Source organism: Labeo rohita, chromosome 23, assembly GCF_022985175.1.
Source record: "Labeo rohita strain BAU-BD-2019 chromosome 23, IGBB_LRoh.1.0, whole genome shotgun sequence".
NCBI lineage: Eukaryota > Metazoa > Chordata > Actinopteri > Cypriniformes > Cyprinidae > Labeo > Labeo rohita.
The window spans coordinates 4,224,901-4,240,862 of NC_066891.1; the positions used below are offsets into that span (position 1 = coordinate 4,224,901).

At 29.8% G+C, this 15,962-nt stretch overlaps 1 protein-coding gene across 2 annotated transcripts in view; it reads left to right on the plus strand.

Annotated features, from left to right (window-relative positions):
* Positions 1 to 948: 948 nt before the first annotated feature.
* Positions 949 to 15,962, plus strand: part of tut4 (terminal uridylyl transferase 4) — a 39,118-nt gene continuing 24,104 nt past the window's right edge. For both annotated transcript variants that reach the window (XR_007825525.1, XM_051096984.1), the window contains exons 1-10: positions 949 to 1,124; positions 3,717 to 4,197; positions 5,941 to 6,077; positions 7,619 to 7,735; positions 11,135 to 11,312; positions 11,690 to 11,778; positions 11,868 to 11,919; positions 14,416 to 14,485; positions 14,607 to 14,733; positions 14,819 to 14,938. Coding sequence is in view for 1 of the 2 variants with exons in the window: in XM_051096984.1 (XP_050952941.1) it covers positions 3,780 to 4,197; positions 5,941 to 6,077; positions 7,619 to 7,735; positions 11,135 to 11,312; positions 11,690 to 11,778; positions 11,868 to 11,919; positions 14,416 to 14,485; positions 14,607 to 14,733; positions 14,819 to 14,938 (1,308 nt within the window). In the remaining variant the exon portion in view is untranslated. The remainder of the gene's footprint in view (positions 1,125 to 3,716; positions 4,198 to 5,940; positions 6,078 to 7,618; positions 7,736 to 11,134; positions 11,313 to 11,689; positions 11,779 to 11,867; positions 11,920 to 14,415; positions 14,486 to 14,606; positions 14,734 to 14,818; positions 14,939 to 15,962) is intronic.

The window sequence follows — 15,962 nt, forward strand, 5'->3', positions numbered from 1 at the left end:
AGTAAATGGAGATATTAAATGTAATAATAATATATAGTTAAATATCTATTTAGCTATATGTAGCTATTTATTTATATGTAAAGTTTTATACGTTTTTTAAAATTATTAAAATTATTGTTTTTGTTATTATTATCTTATATTTTATTATTGAAAATAATAAATTAAATATAATAAATTAAATATACAAATATTTATTATCTAAAATAGTGATATTTTAATTTTTTAACTGATTTATTAATAATAATAATAATAATAAACAGATTCAAAAAATACATTACTGTGAAAACATTTAATAATTAAATATTTAATATGTAAATATTTCACATTTAAAGTCCTGCTATTTATTTAAATGAATAGCTCCTTATTTAGCTATACAAAATACGTACGTAGGCCTATATAATAACCTTTTTGCATTTTTTACATTAATACTTTTATTTAATTTATTAATATGGTCTTTAATAGGCATTGTAATAGTAAATGGAGATATTAAATGTAGTAATATATAGTTAAATATCTATTTAGCTATATGTAGCTATTTATTTATATGTAAAGTTTTATACGTTTTCTAAAATTATTAAAATTATTGTTTTTGTTATTATTATCTTATATTTTATTATTGAAAATAATAAATTAAATATAATAAATTAAATATACAAATATTTAATATCTAAAATAGTGATATTTTAATTTTTTAACTGATTTATTATTATTATTATTAATAACAATATAATAATAATAATAATAATAATAATAATAATAATAATAATAATGCTGTTGATATACTATAGATGTGACGTGTTTTCTTTTAAACGTTTTTGTAATTCAGTATTTCTGTTTTTTGGGCCGCATCGCGCCGCCTGTAGGCTTCACCGTCGTTATGACGCTCGGAAGCGTCGCGTCGGATTCCAGTTTCGGTTTCTACGCCTGCCGCACTGACGCGGCCCACAATCCTGCGCGCGAGCGGAGTTAATATGGCGCGTGCGCTCACCGTTTTGATCAGGGCCGAAAACAACAACAACATCAGCGCCGGGATACATGGCGTTTAACACGACGCCGAACCGTCACCGCTCCTTATGAACGTTTCCAGCATGTACTGCTGATCTACCGCGCATTAGTGAATCTAGGTAAGACTGAAAAGTAAATAAACAAGTGAGGAAAAGGTCCGCGAAGCGCTAGTAGCTCAGCGCACAAGCTAAGTCTAAATACACTGACAAAAGTTTGGGGGAATTACTACAAAATCAGACTTTTTGTGAATAATACACAATTCTAACTGCTTATTACTTACAAGCAAATGCGTTCTGTATGCAGGTGTGCAGGTAATGATGTATTACTAGAGTTTGATTTGTGCAAGGTTACATGCAGTGTTTTTACTGTGGTAATGGGAAATCAGGAACAGGCAATTACATTTAGGTTATAATATCAGTGCTGGTACTGGCAAATAGTGTCCTAAATCATGTCAGGACTTTAATGTGTGACTGTAGATATTTAATGACTGTAGTTTTTTGCTTGTTCAGGCCTACAGATCACTAAACTTGATAATGGGACCAGGTGAGGGATTGAATATTTGTGCATTAGTTTTGATTTCAGATGCACGTTTTACACTATTCTTTTTAAATACAATATCTAATTACTTAAGCTTATAGCTAGTATTGCACATTTCACATTTCGCTTCTGAAGGTAGTAATAATGTGGAGTTATTGAACGGATGGTAGTTGTATTTGCTTATATTCGTGTTTGGATTCTTAAGAATTAAGGAGGAAATTACTTAGTAATGATATCATGTCTTTTTGGCAATTATTCTGTAATTGTATTAATACTGTATGCATTATGCAATCTTTTCCACTACATTTGCTAAAATATGCAGGATATATTTTTAAAAAATAGCAGCGTATGTTGTCAGTAGCATATGGCACTAACAGTGGCAAGAACTTGGGTTCGATTCCCAGTGAATGCATGAAGTGATAAAATGATTGAATGTGAAATTATTTGTCAAATTCAGCAATGTTAAACTGCAGTTTTAAGTAAATAGTATGTTAGTTTGGGACTAACTAGTATGAAAGCATGTTTCTGGCACAGAAAATATAATTCCCTTTAAAAAAAAAAAGCTTTCTGTCTCACTTTTCCTATTTTTTGCTCACAATTTGTTTCTAGCAGTTATGAGAAAAAAGTCAGAATTGCAACATTTAACTCGCATTTGCAAAAAAGTCATAATTATATGATTTTATATACATGTTGTGTATAATGTTTATTTATTTATTTATTTATTATCTAAAAATACTGCTGTGTATATATAATAATTTTTTCATTTTTAATACATTTTACATTTAATACAATGTTATTTTAATGGGCATATTGACACTGTGTACATACACTGAATGCAATAATACTATTTTTGTAGCTAATTATTTAGCTATTTAATATTTCCATATGATAATAATAATAATGCATTTGAACATTTTAAAACTTGTGTTATGAATATAGTAAAAACTATGCATATTATCACTGTAGCTGTTTGTTTAGATTTTTAGATACAAAGTGCTTATGTAAATATAATGAAAATGTAGCATTACTAACAATTTCAAACTATGTTGTTTGATTTTAAAAAAGGTTTTTTTTATCCATACACTACCAATCAAAAGTTTTTGGACACTTTTTTTTTTTTTTTTTTTTTTTTTTTTTATAAAGAAGTCCATTCTGCTTACCAAGTCTGTATTAATTTAAACCAAACTACAGCAAAAACAGTAAACTTTTAAAATATTTTTTAGTTTAAATAACTGTTTTCTATTTGAATATATTTTAAAATGTTATTTATTCCTGTGATTTCAAAGCTGAATTTTTAGCATAATTTCTCCAGTCACATGATCCTTCAGAAATTATTCTAATCTGATTTGCTGCTCAAAAAAACAAACAAAAAACATGTTTTATTATTATATTGAAAACTGGGTAGAATTCTTTCAGGTGTCTTTGATGAATAGAAAGTTCAGAAGAACAGTATTGATCTGAAATGGAAATTTTTTGTAACCTTATAAATATCTTTATTCTCACTTTGATCAATTTAAAGCATCCTTGCTAAATAAAAGTATTAATTTCTATGAAGGATCATGACTGGAGTAATGATGCTGAAAATTCAGCTTTGATCACAGGAATAAATTATATTCAAAATATATTCAATTAGAAAGCAGTTAAATAGTAATAGTAATATTAGTAATATTTCACAATATTACTGTTTTTGCTGTATTTTGGATCAAATAAATGCAACCTTGGTAAGCAGAAGAGACTTACTTAAAAAAAAAAAAAAAAAACATTAAAAATCTTACTGTCTGAAAACTTTTGACTGGTAGTGTATTACTTTGAATAAATACAGTGAATGCAATAATATGCAATAATAAAGAAATATCCCAAATTGTGAGAGAAAAACTCTTACTCTTAATATTAAAAACATGATCATGTAATAAGTACTAAGATAGTATTCCCTTCCCAATGTTGTCTCATTGTCAAATTCTTCCTGGGTTCTCATACTCTCCATGTGTCTATTTTTGTGTTTGCTTGGTTTTTATTTTGTTTTTATGTAACTCTTGTAATATTCCACATCCGTTTTAGCCATGAAGATAGCTTTAGATGCTGACATGGCAATAAAAATAAATAACTACTATTACTTTCCATGTGCAAACATAACATTTCTGGATGCCCACAGTTTATTTTTGTTTCCTTTTTAGAAACCTTCAACCCAGAGCCCATTGGGCTTTTCTTCAGTCTCGTCCGGAGAGAAGTGGAGTGGCATGGAGGACCCCAAAAGCCCCGTGAAGGTGATCAAACCTTCCCGCTCGAGCGGGGGCAAGGCGTCGTCCTCCAAACCCCAGCGGGACAGCGGCAAAGTCCCGAGTCGAAGCAAGGACGCTGTCCCCAGGGTGAAAGAGGAAATTCAGGGTGGCCCAAGCGCTGGCAGAACCCGCACCGGCAGCCCTCAGGAGCCAGGGAAGGGCAAAACCCGCAGGCTGACGGGCAGAACTAACTCTGGCGAGAGGGGGAAAGGGAAGCCCCAGGCCAGTGAAGGCCGTCAGCAAACCCAGGAGAACAAAACTCCGGTTCGAAACAGTGGACCGGTCAAGGATGGAGGAGGAGCAGCACCGCTGACGAGCACAGCAGAGGAGATCTCAACACACGACAACACCATCACAGCTAAAGACAAGACAACCGGTGAGAAAATACACACTGATAATCAAATGAGATCTGGAGAATTTGAGATGATTGAATGTTTGGGGTCAGTAATATTTTTTTACATGTTTTTGAAAGAAGTCTCCTATGCTCACAAAGGCTGTATTTTTTGGTCAAACAGTACAGAAAAAACAGTAATCTTTTGAAATATTATTGGAACTATTGTTATCTATTTTAATATATTTTAAAATATATTACATTTTCAGCATCATTACTCCAGTCTTGAGCGTCACATGATCACTCAGAAATAATTCTAATATGCTGATTTGCTTCTTAAGAAACATTTATTAATATCAGTGTTGAAAAAGTTGTGCTGTGCTTTTTCCAGGACTCTTTGATGAATAGGAAGTTCTCATTTTTAAATTGAATAAATTGAATATTTTGTCAAAAAAGCTAAATATTTACATTTTTGGTGGCAAATGATACATAAAAATGCTAAAATTAAATGAACAATTATTTCACAAGACATTTAAAATTCACAATTCATGTTTGAAAATACAAAAAAATGTCTTTTGACAAGACAATTACATGTTCTCTGTGGTAGTATTGGCGTATTTATTAATGTTTTATCTTTCTATGGCAATATTTCCAATGTGCAATTAAAATCATATAATGCATTATAATTTAATTATAGTATAATTGTAGTTTATTTTTGTTCAAATATTTTTTTTTTAAAGAGTTAATATTATGTCAAAAAAAATGTATTTTAATTATATACATATTTAATTTAATCATTTATTGAATATGTTCAACCTACATACTTATAATTATTTTATGTATAAGTATTTTAAAAATGTTATCTAAATATCTATATGCACGCTACCAGTCAAAAGTTTTTGTTTTAAAAAAAAAAAGTCTCTTCTGCTCACCAAGCCTGTATTTATTTGATCCAAAGTACAGCAAAAACAGTAGAATTTTGAAATATTGTTACTGTTTAAAATAACTCTCTTCTATTTGAATATATTTTAAAATATAATTTATTCCTGTGATTTCAAGCTTCATTACTCCAGTCACATGATCCTTCAGAAATCATTCTAATATTCTGATTTGCTGCTCTAAAAAACATTTATCATGTTAAACAGCTTAGTATATTTTTTCAGGTTTCTTTGGTGAATAGAAAGTTCAGAAAAACAGCATTTATCTGAAATAGAAATCTTTTGTAATATTATAAATGTCTTTACCATCACTTTTTTTTTTTTTTATCAATTTTAAGCATCCTTGCTGAATAAAAGTATTAATTAATTTTTATCATTTCTTTCCAAAAAAAAAATGTATACTGACTCCAAGCTTTTGAATGGTCAAGTTTATAATGCTACAAAAGCTTTTTATTCCAGATAAATGTTGATCTTGGGATCTTTCTATTCGTCAAAGAATCCTGAAAAAAATGTACTCGACTGTTTTAAATGTTTCGTGAACAGAAATCAGAATATTCAAATGATTTTTGAAGGATCATGGGCCACTGAAGACTGGAGTAAAGAGTCTAAAAATTCAGCTTTGATCATGGAATAAATCACATTTTTAAAATAGATTCAAATAGAAAGCAGTTATTTTAAATGGTAAAAAATATTTCACAATATTACTGCATTTGCTGTATTTTGGATCAAATAAATGCTTTTTAAATTAAAAATCTTACTGTTTGAAAACTTTTGACTGGTAGTATATGTGTATGTATATGTAAGTTTTATGATTGATTATATTATTGGTGTCTGTTTCTTTAAATCTCAGGTGTGGAGGAGGGCAGACAGAGAGGCGAGGTCACAGCAGAGGTCGTGGAGGTTGGAAACCTGACCTCTGACCAGCAGCTGGGACTCAAACAGGCGGAGGAGAGACTCCAGAGGGACTACATTCACCGGCTGCTCAAGGTAAGACACATCCTGCGCACAAACACTACATGCAAAATCTTGACGTTTATTCAGGAAATGCTGTTATGTTTAGTTGTTCAAGTCCACAGATTCCAAACACATTCATTTGAAATGACTGTGAACTTTGTCTATGATAAGCTCTGTCTCACAGTGTTTATGATAATGTAGGTTACCACAGAAGATCATTTTGACTAGTTCATCCTTACATATCAGGTTTTGTAATGTAAAGGTCATGGTTACTAAAATGTTGATGTTTTGTATAAATGTATAGCAATGAAACTTCAACATTATGTGTGGTAACATGAGACTAGTTTGACAGAATAACTTACTTGACCTGTCAGTGTTAGTGCAGTTAACTCCTGTCATGAACAAGTGAAGCTGGTAACTTTTTGTTATATACATTTATTTATATATTTTAATTGATTCATTTAGCTGTTTATGATTTTTTTTTAATGCTTTTATTTACATATTTATGCTTTTATGTGTGGATTTATTACATTTTTTTTTTTTAATTATTGTTTTATTTTAAAAGGATTATTTTAATTATATTCAAGGATTTTTCATTTTAAATTTTTACTTCTGTGTTTGGAATTTATTTGTTTATTTTAATTTATGATTTTATTTTTTGCAGTTATTTATTCATTTATGGTTTATTTTTGAATTTTTAATTTTTTAAATTATATTTAAAGATATTTACATTGAACTGCTGTGTTCAGAATTCATTTTTATTAATATTTATTTATTTAGCTGGTTAATCATGTTTTATTTGTTTTATTTAATTTATTTATGTTTTTATTTATTATCTACTTACTGTTTTATTTATATTAAGTTTTTTTTTTTTTTATATATATGTTTTAACTGCTGTGTTTAGGATTCATTTTTTTATATTTATTTAGCTGGTTAATCATGTTTTGTTTTATTTAATATATTTATGATTTTATTTAACTACTTACTGTTTTATTTATATTAAATTATTACTTTTTTATTTTAACTGCTGTTTAGAATTCATTTTATTTATATTTATTTAGCTGGTTAATTTATTTGTGTTTTTTTTATTTTTTTATTTATCTACACGGTTTTATTTATGTGTCTTCATCTATCTATCTATTAATTTTTTTGTTTATTAATGAATTATATTTGATAATTAGTTAATTTTGAAGTAAATTTTAAATTAAATTCAAGAGGTTTTTCTACATTTGTTCTGATGTGTTTAGGGTTCATTTTGTGCCAAACAAATAATCCCATGTCCATATAGTTCATGTTTGCTTCACCTTTCATTGACTAGTTTCATTTGACTTTAGCTGTACCTCCAACTCAAATCTAACTGTCCCGAGTATCAATGTAAGTGTGACATGTTTTCACGCTCGTGGACTGATTTTGCTTTTGAATGACGGTGAAAAGCACCTTGTTAATCGTATCTGAGTCAATGCGTCGTTAAGTGTCTCTTGATTTCTCCCACTTGCACGTCTGTGGAGCGTGTGGATGTGTGAAGTGATGTGTCGTGTTGTGATTGCTTTCTGTGTCGTTGTGTATTTCCACAGCCGTCGCCGGAGTATCCGAATTTCCAGTATCTATGCAAACTGTGTTCAGTCCACGTGGAGAACATCCAGGGTGCTCACAAGCACATTAAAGAGAAACGTCACAAGAAGAACATCATGGTGAGGACACAGGCTGTTCTGTTCCCAATGCTTCTTTCTGTATTGGCTTTTAAGTGGTCTGCGTCATCCACAGTGACTCTGTGCTAAGCTTAGAGAAGGTTTTCTATGCTAGGTTCTGTTCCCAAACTTCTTTGTCCCTTAGATGTAAAATGTATGCATTCAGTAATTTAATGGCACATTCATATGTTCACGGTACACTGTAAAAAATAAAAAATTTGTTTGAGTCAGCTTAAAATAATTTGTTACCTTGCTGCCTTAAAATTTTATGTTCAGTCAACTAAAATAAGTTTAGTCAACTTGAAATGTTAAGTTGTACTATGTAACAACTTAGATATTTGTGTTTGCTGAACTTAACAGACAGGTAAATAACCCAGCTGCCTTAAAAGTTTAAATTGATTCAACTTAAATATCTAAGTTGTCACTTAGTATAATTTAACATTTCAAGTTGAATAAACTTTTTTTGAGTTGAACTTAAAATTTTAAGGCAGCCAGGTTACAAATTATTTTAAGTTGACTCAACAAATTGTTTTTTACAGTGTAGGGCTGGGCTATTTATTTATTTATTTATTGATTAATTAATTCAAACAACTTCATTTTTAGAAAACAAGGAATTGCACTGTGTTTTTATAATGCCATTTCATGCATGTAAGAGACGCAAATGCAAAAGTCAAACGTGTCCATGTTAACATAGAAAAAAGCAGCACAATCGTATAAAAAAAAAACTGTGGAAAAACTACTGCTGTATGTCTGATATTTCATGTTTGCATCATATTTTTTTTTTCTTAAATACAAATATTACCAAACATTAGAATCAGACACTTTGACCATATACCAATGATAACAGTAAAGAGAAAAGAAGATCCGACCCCATGTTATCACACATTATTAAAGAAGTCCACTTCCAAAACAACAATTTACAAATAATTTACTCACCTCCTTGTCATCCAAGATGTTCATGTCTTTCTTTCTTCAGTCGTAAAGAAGTTATGTTTTTTTGAGGAAAATATTTCAGTATTTTTCTCCATATAATGGACTGATATGGTGCCCCAATTTTGAACTTCCAAAAGTGTAGTTTAAATGCGGCTTCAAACGATCCCAAATGCGGTTGTAAACTATCCCAGCCGAGAAAGAAGGGTCTTATCTAGCGAAACGATCAGTTATTTTCATCAAAATAATACAATTTATATACTTTCTAATGCCAAACACTTGTCTTGTCTTACTCTGTCTGGACTGTTTTTTCCGGTTCAGGACAGTTAGGGTATGTTGAAAAACTCCCATCTCATGTTCTCCCTCAACTTCAAAATCATCCTATATTGCTGTTTTACCTTTTTGTTAAGTTTTTGATCTTCTTTGCATGTTCACTTTGCAAAGACTGTGTCAGTACTTCTGCAGCGATGTAGATTTTAAAATGATTTTTGAAGTTGAGGGAGAAAATATGATCAGAGTTTTTTGACGTACCCTAACTGTCTTGAAGCAGAATACACAGAGTTCAGGGCGAGAAAGGCAAGACGAGCATTTGAGATTAAAAAGTATTTAAATTGGATGATTTTAATGAAAATAACTGATCCTTTTGCTAGATAAGACCCTTCTTCCTCGGCTGTGAGAGCGCCACACGTGAGTGGTTGAAGTTCAAAATCAGGGCACCATAACCAGTCCAAAAATGCTGAAAAGTTTTCTTCCAAAAATATAATTTCTTTACAACTGAAGAAAGAAAGGCATGAACATCTTGGATGACAAGGGGGTGAGTACATTATATCTGAATCTTTGTTTTGGAAGTGGACTTCTCCTTTAACCACTCACGTGTGGTGCTCTTATATCACTAGATGCCATTCACACAGAACGCTCTTTTGTGTTGACAAAGATGTGACGTGGGCAGTGGAATAGGAAAAACATGCAAAAAGATGGGAGTGAACTTCTTTTAACTTGAGCGCCGTGTTTTTATAATGCCATTTCATGCATGCAAGAGACGTGAATGCAAAAGTCAGACGTGTCCATGTTAACAGAGAATAAAGCAGCGCAACTGAATAAAAAAAAAAAAAAAAAAAAAAAAAAACTGAACAACTACTGCTATATGTCTGATATTTCGTGTTTGCATCGTAATGACAGACTGAAAGCTGCTGCTCATTGTTTTTTACAGATTTATAGTTAATAATAGTCTACTGGTGTCAGTCATTTTGAATGTGAATTACCTTGGCTTTTAAGATTTTTTTTTTTTTTTTTTTTTTTTTTTTTTACAAGATGTAATTGTAGTTCATGCATCTTTTCCGCAAAGATATTTAACAAGTGATTTTTTTAACATTTACATCATGTTGACGACTTCATGTGCAGTGCACTTGGAATAGAATTTTTTTTTTTTAACTAGAGGGTTAATAAAGAAAAGTTACTTGAATCATGTTGTAGTTAAATTTACAAGCAGACTAGATAAAAATTGTAAAAAAAAAAAAAAAACGTGAATCGAACAAATGGGAAATTTTTTTTTTGTTTTTTTTTTGCCATATTGCCCAGCCCTAGTTCACGGTTTTCTGATATTGGTTCACATGACATGCAAATAAATAGCTAAAATATTGATTTTTTTTTTTTTTTTTTTTTTTTTTTTTTGTAGTAAGTGTTTCATTTTCTAGCTGATTATTTTGAGTTTTTGATTTTAATTTTTGTGGTACATCAGTTTAAGCTAAATAAAAATGAGTTTATGGTTTGTTTTATTTAATATGTAGTAACCCTGACCCCAACCAAATTTAATAATAATAATAATAATAATAATAAAAATTATTTAATTATAAAATAAGATGATTTTATTCTGAAAATATATTAATGGACATTTTAGAATATTTATCAGGAATAATTTTAGAATATTTATCATCCATTAATTTGAAAAATTCCTAATTATTATTGTTACTGTCTTTATTGACTTTTAGGGATATGTGTATTTTTGTATGTTATATATTTTCTATGATATGTTAATCATAATAATACTGTTAATTTGTAATCATAATACTGTGGATTTAGCCATAAATAAAGTTATTACTGCTATGACGTTAAATCATAAATAAATAATATACAAATTTAATAAAAAGGCAGAAATATATTGAAATAGAACAGAACAGAACATAAATATATTCTGTTGTAAATTGCACTTAAAATTACATTTTGAATTGTATTGCAAAAACAAATATTAAATTTTTTTTTTTTTGGATAAATATTGCGGAAATGCTGTAAAGTTCTGTCCGCAAAAAAAAGTGAGAAATTATGCATGCATATCAGGCATGCTAAAATTGCTGCATGTTGCTAAAACCCTCCCAGGAAAGATGTGTCTCTGAATTCATCACCTTTCAAGCTCAAGCACCAAAGATATTGTAGTTTTTTTCCCTAATATTCTTTTTTTTATGGATGTGTTTGTAGGAGAAGCAGGAGGAGAATGAGTTGCGAGCACTGCCGGCTCCATCTCCGGCCCAGTTGAGGGCGTTAGACTCGGCCGTGCTGGAGGCGGCGGAGGTTCACGGCATTTCAGAGGAAGACTTTGCGCTGAGGCAAACCGTGGTGCTCCGGATGGAGGGGATTATACGTAAACAACTCACAGGTACAATACTTTCCTCATAGAACTTAAGACTTGTATTCAGTTTAATTCCTTTAAATATTTTCTATTTGTGGACATGTGACACTGAAAAATTCAGCTTTGCATCACTGGAATAAATTACATTTTAAAGTATATTAAAATACAAAACTGTTATTTTGAATTGTAATAATATTTCACAGTTTTATTGTTTTTACTGTATTTTCCTATCAAATAAAAGCAGCCATTTGAAGCATAAGAAGCTTGTTTTACAAACATTAAAATTAAAATCTTAAAAGTCTTTTAAAAATAGCTTGCACTCAACTAAAAAGAAGTGAAAATGAAAGAAAGTGTTTCTAACAGTCAGTTGAATGTTTAAATGTTTCTTCCTTTTTTCTTCATAGCGTGCTCTCTCCGTCTGTATGGCTCCTGTCTCACCCGCTTCGCCTTCAAAACGAGTGACGTCAACATCGACGTCTCTTATCCCTCCACTGTGAGTCTGAACAAACGTTCATGAGCTGCTTCTGTGGATATGTTAGTGTGTTTTACTGTATTTGTTGTTAACATGTTTGTTTTGTGCAGATGACTCAGCCTGATGTGCTGATCCAGGTGCTGGAGATCCTCAAAAACAGCGGTAAGTTTCACATTAATTCAACTAAAAAAAAAAAAACTGTATAATCCTATAAATCTGAACTGGTGAATCAGTATATTGTTGTCTGAAAAAATCTCATGTTTTTGCTTCCTAAATATGATTAAACATCAATGTAATGATTGATTGAATGAACGCAGATTTTTGTTAAAATAAATACATTTTGAGCTAAATATTTGCTAAATATTTAATCAAATTAATTTGAAATATTGATAGTCATAGTCTTGACAACCAATAAAACTTTAAAAAGTCATGGAAAACTTAATGTAAATGGAGAAAAAATGTTATGTTTACAGCAAATACAATTTTACTTTGTACTTATGTTGTAAAAAATATATATTTTTCATGTATTTTAGGTTTATATTTGTATTAAAAAAATGTATAAAATAAATGTGTATGTAAATTAAAAATAACATTACTATATATATATATATATATATATATATATATATATATTTATAAAATGCTTATGTAAACCTAAAGAGGAAAAAATAAATGTAAAATTAATTTCTAAAACGTGTGATATTATTTAAAAATTATATACAGTTTACATTTAAATATACTATCAAATATTTATATATTAAACAACAAAAAGTAATGGTAAATACAATTTTACTTTTAGATATTTTTTGTTTAAAATGAGTTGGAAAAACTTTTGACTAATACTGTACAGTTGTTGTAAAAAAATGTATATTTATTGTATTTCCATTATATAATCTTGTAAAAATATATTATTTCATGTATTTTATATTTTTATTAAAAATATATGTATATAATAAATGTGTATGTAAATTAAAAATAACAAATTATTAAAAATATATAACAGTTTAATATTCTATATTGTTTAAAATTGTATACATAGCTTTATATATATATATATATATATATATATATATATATATATATATATATATATATATATATATATATATATATATATATATATAGGGTCACGGTTTTGGTACGGCTCGGTGTGTGTTTAGGAAAAAAAATGCTACTGACAAATTCGAAGGAAAAAAAAAATATTTATTGGGTTACACATACTTAAACCCTTGATCACAGCAGGCTTCTTTACAAAAATAAAATTCCAAGCAGTTTTTAATCCCTGCTAAAACCAACATTTTAACTCAAGAGAAGCCTACTTTAGAGTACCAACATAAAGTGCATTTCGAAACAAACATAATATAGAACCGAGTGCCTGTTTAAACACAGAAGGCAACGTCTGCTGTTTCGGTCTCACCTGTGCTGGAGCGCTTTCGACACCGTGGTGATGACGGCGCAAATGACTCGTCATATTAGATGTATTGCCGTGAGCATAAGGCACTCGCGCGTGGCAAATTTTACATAACGTGACTGTTTTGTCCACGTTTTTTTTACCGTCGCTGCTGTAATCTATTGGAAACCCGAAATGTTCCAAGACAGCAGACTTGAATGAAGCGGGTGGCGGCTCTATTAACGGCTTATCTCCTCCACTCGCCATGCTGAACAGTAACGTTACACAAGCCAAGCGCAACACACAAAAACACCAACACGTGAGGAACTGTGTCGTTATAGCAACATATTTACATACTACGAGTTGATTGGATGGCAGTCTCACATGAAACGCACGTGGGGCGTATTCAGAGCCATACATTAGCTGAACTCTGTTTTATGGATTTTTTTCACCGAACTGTGTTGTAAGTGCGTGGTCAGAGCAACCGCGGTTCACGTGCGTATCGAACCGTGGGAGGAGAACGGGACGGTTCGATTTATTTATTTATTTATTTTTATTTTTTTTTTTACCGAGAACCGTTGCACCCCTAATATATGTATGTATGTATGTATATATGTGCGTGTATATGTATATAATGCTTATGTAAACTAAAGGGGAAAAAATAACAATGTAAAATTATTTAAAAAACAGTGTAATATATCATTTAAAAATGGTATACAATTTACATTTAAATATAGTATATAAAATATTTATATATAAACAACAAAATATAATAGGAAAACTAACTAAAATCTGTAAATTTTATATAATTATTAAATATTTTTTAATAAATGTATTAAAAATAAATGTATATGTAACTTAAAAATAGCAAAAAAAACTTAAGGGGAAAAAAATCTAAAATGATTAAATGTATAAAATATAATATTTAACAATGGTATAGAGTATACACACAGATTTTTCATATATAAAATTGTTCTATATAAACATGGAAAAAAAAACACAAATTTAAAATATTACTCTATGAATGTAGAAAAACAGTAGTCAGAATTTTGTCCAAATCATTTAAAACACAAATATTTTTATTCACTTATATTTTTTTCTTATATGACTCTGCAAAGCTCATTTCAGTGATTTAAAGGCTTTAGATCAGAAGATTTTTAAGATGAATGTGCTTCACATGACTGATCTCTAACAGCTTAAAGGACATTAATGTACCAGACTTGAGTTTCGAGAGCTCAGATTAACTCGAGTTTCGCTTTTGTTTCCAGTGGAGTTTGCTGAGGTGGAGTCAGATTTTCATGCCAAAGTCCCTGTTGTTTTCTGCAGAGATGTGGCCAGGTCGGTTTAATGTCGGCAGTAAAATGCTTCTATAAATAGTCACTGCACACAAAGAATAAACATTTGAAGACCTCGGTAATAGCCTGTCACAGCTGATAAGTGTTGTTTATTGTCTTTTCAGTGGGTTAATGTGCAAAGTGAGTGCAGGAAATGATGTCGCGTGCCTCACCACCAATCACCTTGCAGCTCTGGCCAGACTGGAGCCGAGGCTCGTGCCTCTGGTTCTGGCCTTCCGTCACTGGGCCAATGTATGTATGACTCGCCATCATGTTTTTCAGACATTACAGTAATGTTTGTTACCGATGTCTAATGAGATTGTGTGTTCGTCTGTAGCTGTGCCACATCGACTGTCAGGCAGAGGGAGGAATCCCGTCCTACTCGCTGTCTCTGATGGTCATATTCTTCCTGCAACAGAGAACCAAGCCCATCCTGCCCATTTATCTAGGACACTGGGTATGAACTCATGTTTTGGTGAACCTCAAATGGATAGGTAATCTGAAGTAGTTTTAATCTGGGAGCTGCAAATGGGTCAGTGGAAACGTTGAGAGAAACTGTGAAAATGGTAAAATTTAAACAGATTAATAAGATCCAAATAAATAGAGTACCTAATTATAATAATAATATTAATAATAATAATAAATTGGTTAAAAAATTTAAATTTAAATGATTAAAATTGGACGATAAAAAAATCCAAATAGTGTTTATGCATATTTATAGTAATAATTATTTGCTGATAAAAATTTAAGAAATTGATTTAAATGAGCAAATGATACATCTTACAGCACAGTATTATAGAACGTTGAAAAAAATATTTGCTAGAAATTAGAGACTGTATATATTTAAAATAATATTATACCTACACCTATAATAAATTTTCACAATATAATATGATTCAAAATGGCTAGATAGTAAACTAAATATTTTCCAAATAATATTTTACACATTTATAATAATTTATTTATAATTATTTATTATTTCTAATTATTTTTCACAGTATAAATTGATTTAAATGAACAAATTATGAACAGCACAGTACTATAGTAACTGGGAGAAAAAATGAATAGTGTAACATGAATTTTTTTTTTTTCAAGTATGCATGTTTATAATATTCGTTTTTCACAGCATAATTTGAATAATAATTATTTAAATCAACAAATACATCTAACTGCACAGTACTGTAGTGACTGGGAAAAAAACAAAAAAGTGTAACATAATAGAAACTAAATTATTTTCCAAGTAATATTGTACACATTAATAGTAACTTTTAACTTTTTTTTTCAATTAACTTTTTGCTGTATAAATTTGATATTAAAAATTGATTTAAATAAACAAATGCATCTACTAGCACAGTAGTACTGTAAGTGGGAAAAAATAATAATGTAAAATAACAGAAAATACATATTTTCCCATTAATAATTTTCATATTTATATTTATTTTTCACTATGGAAATTGATTAAAAAATAGAAACTAAATATT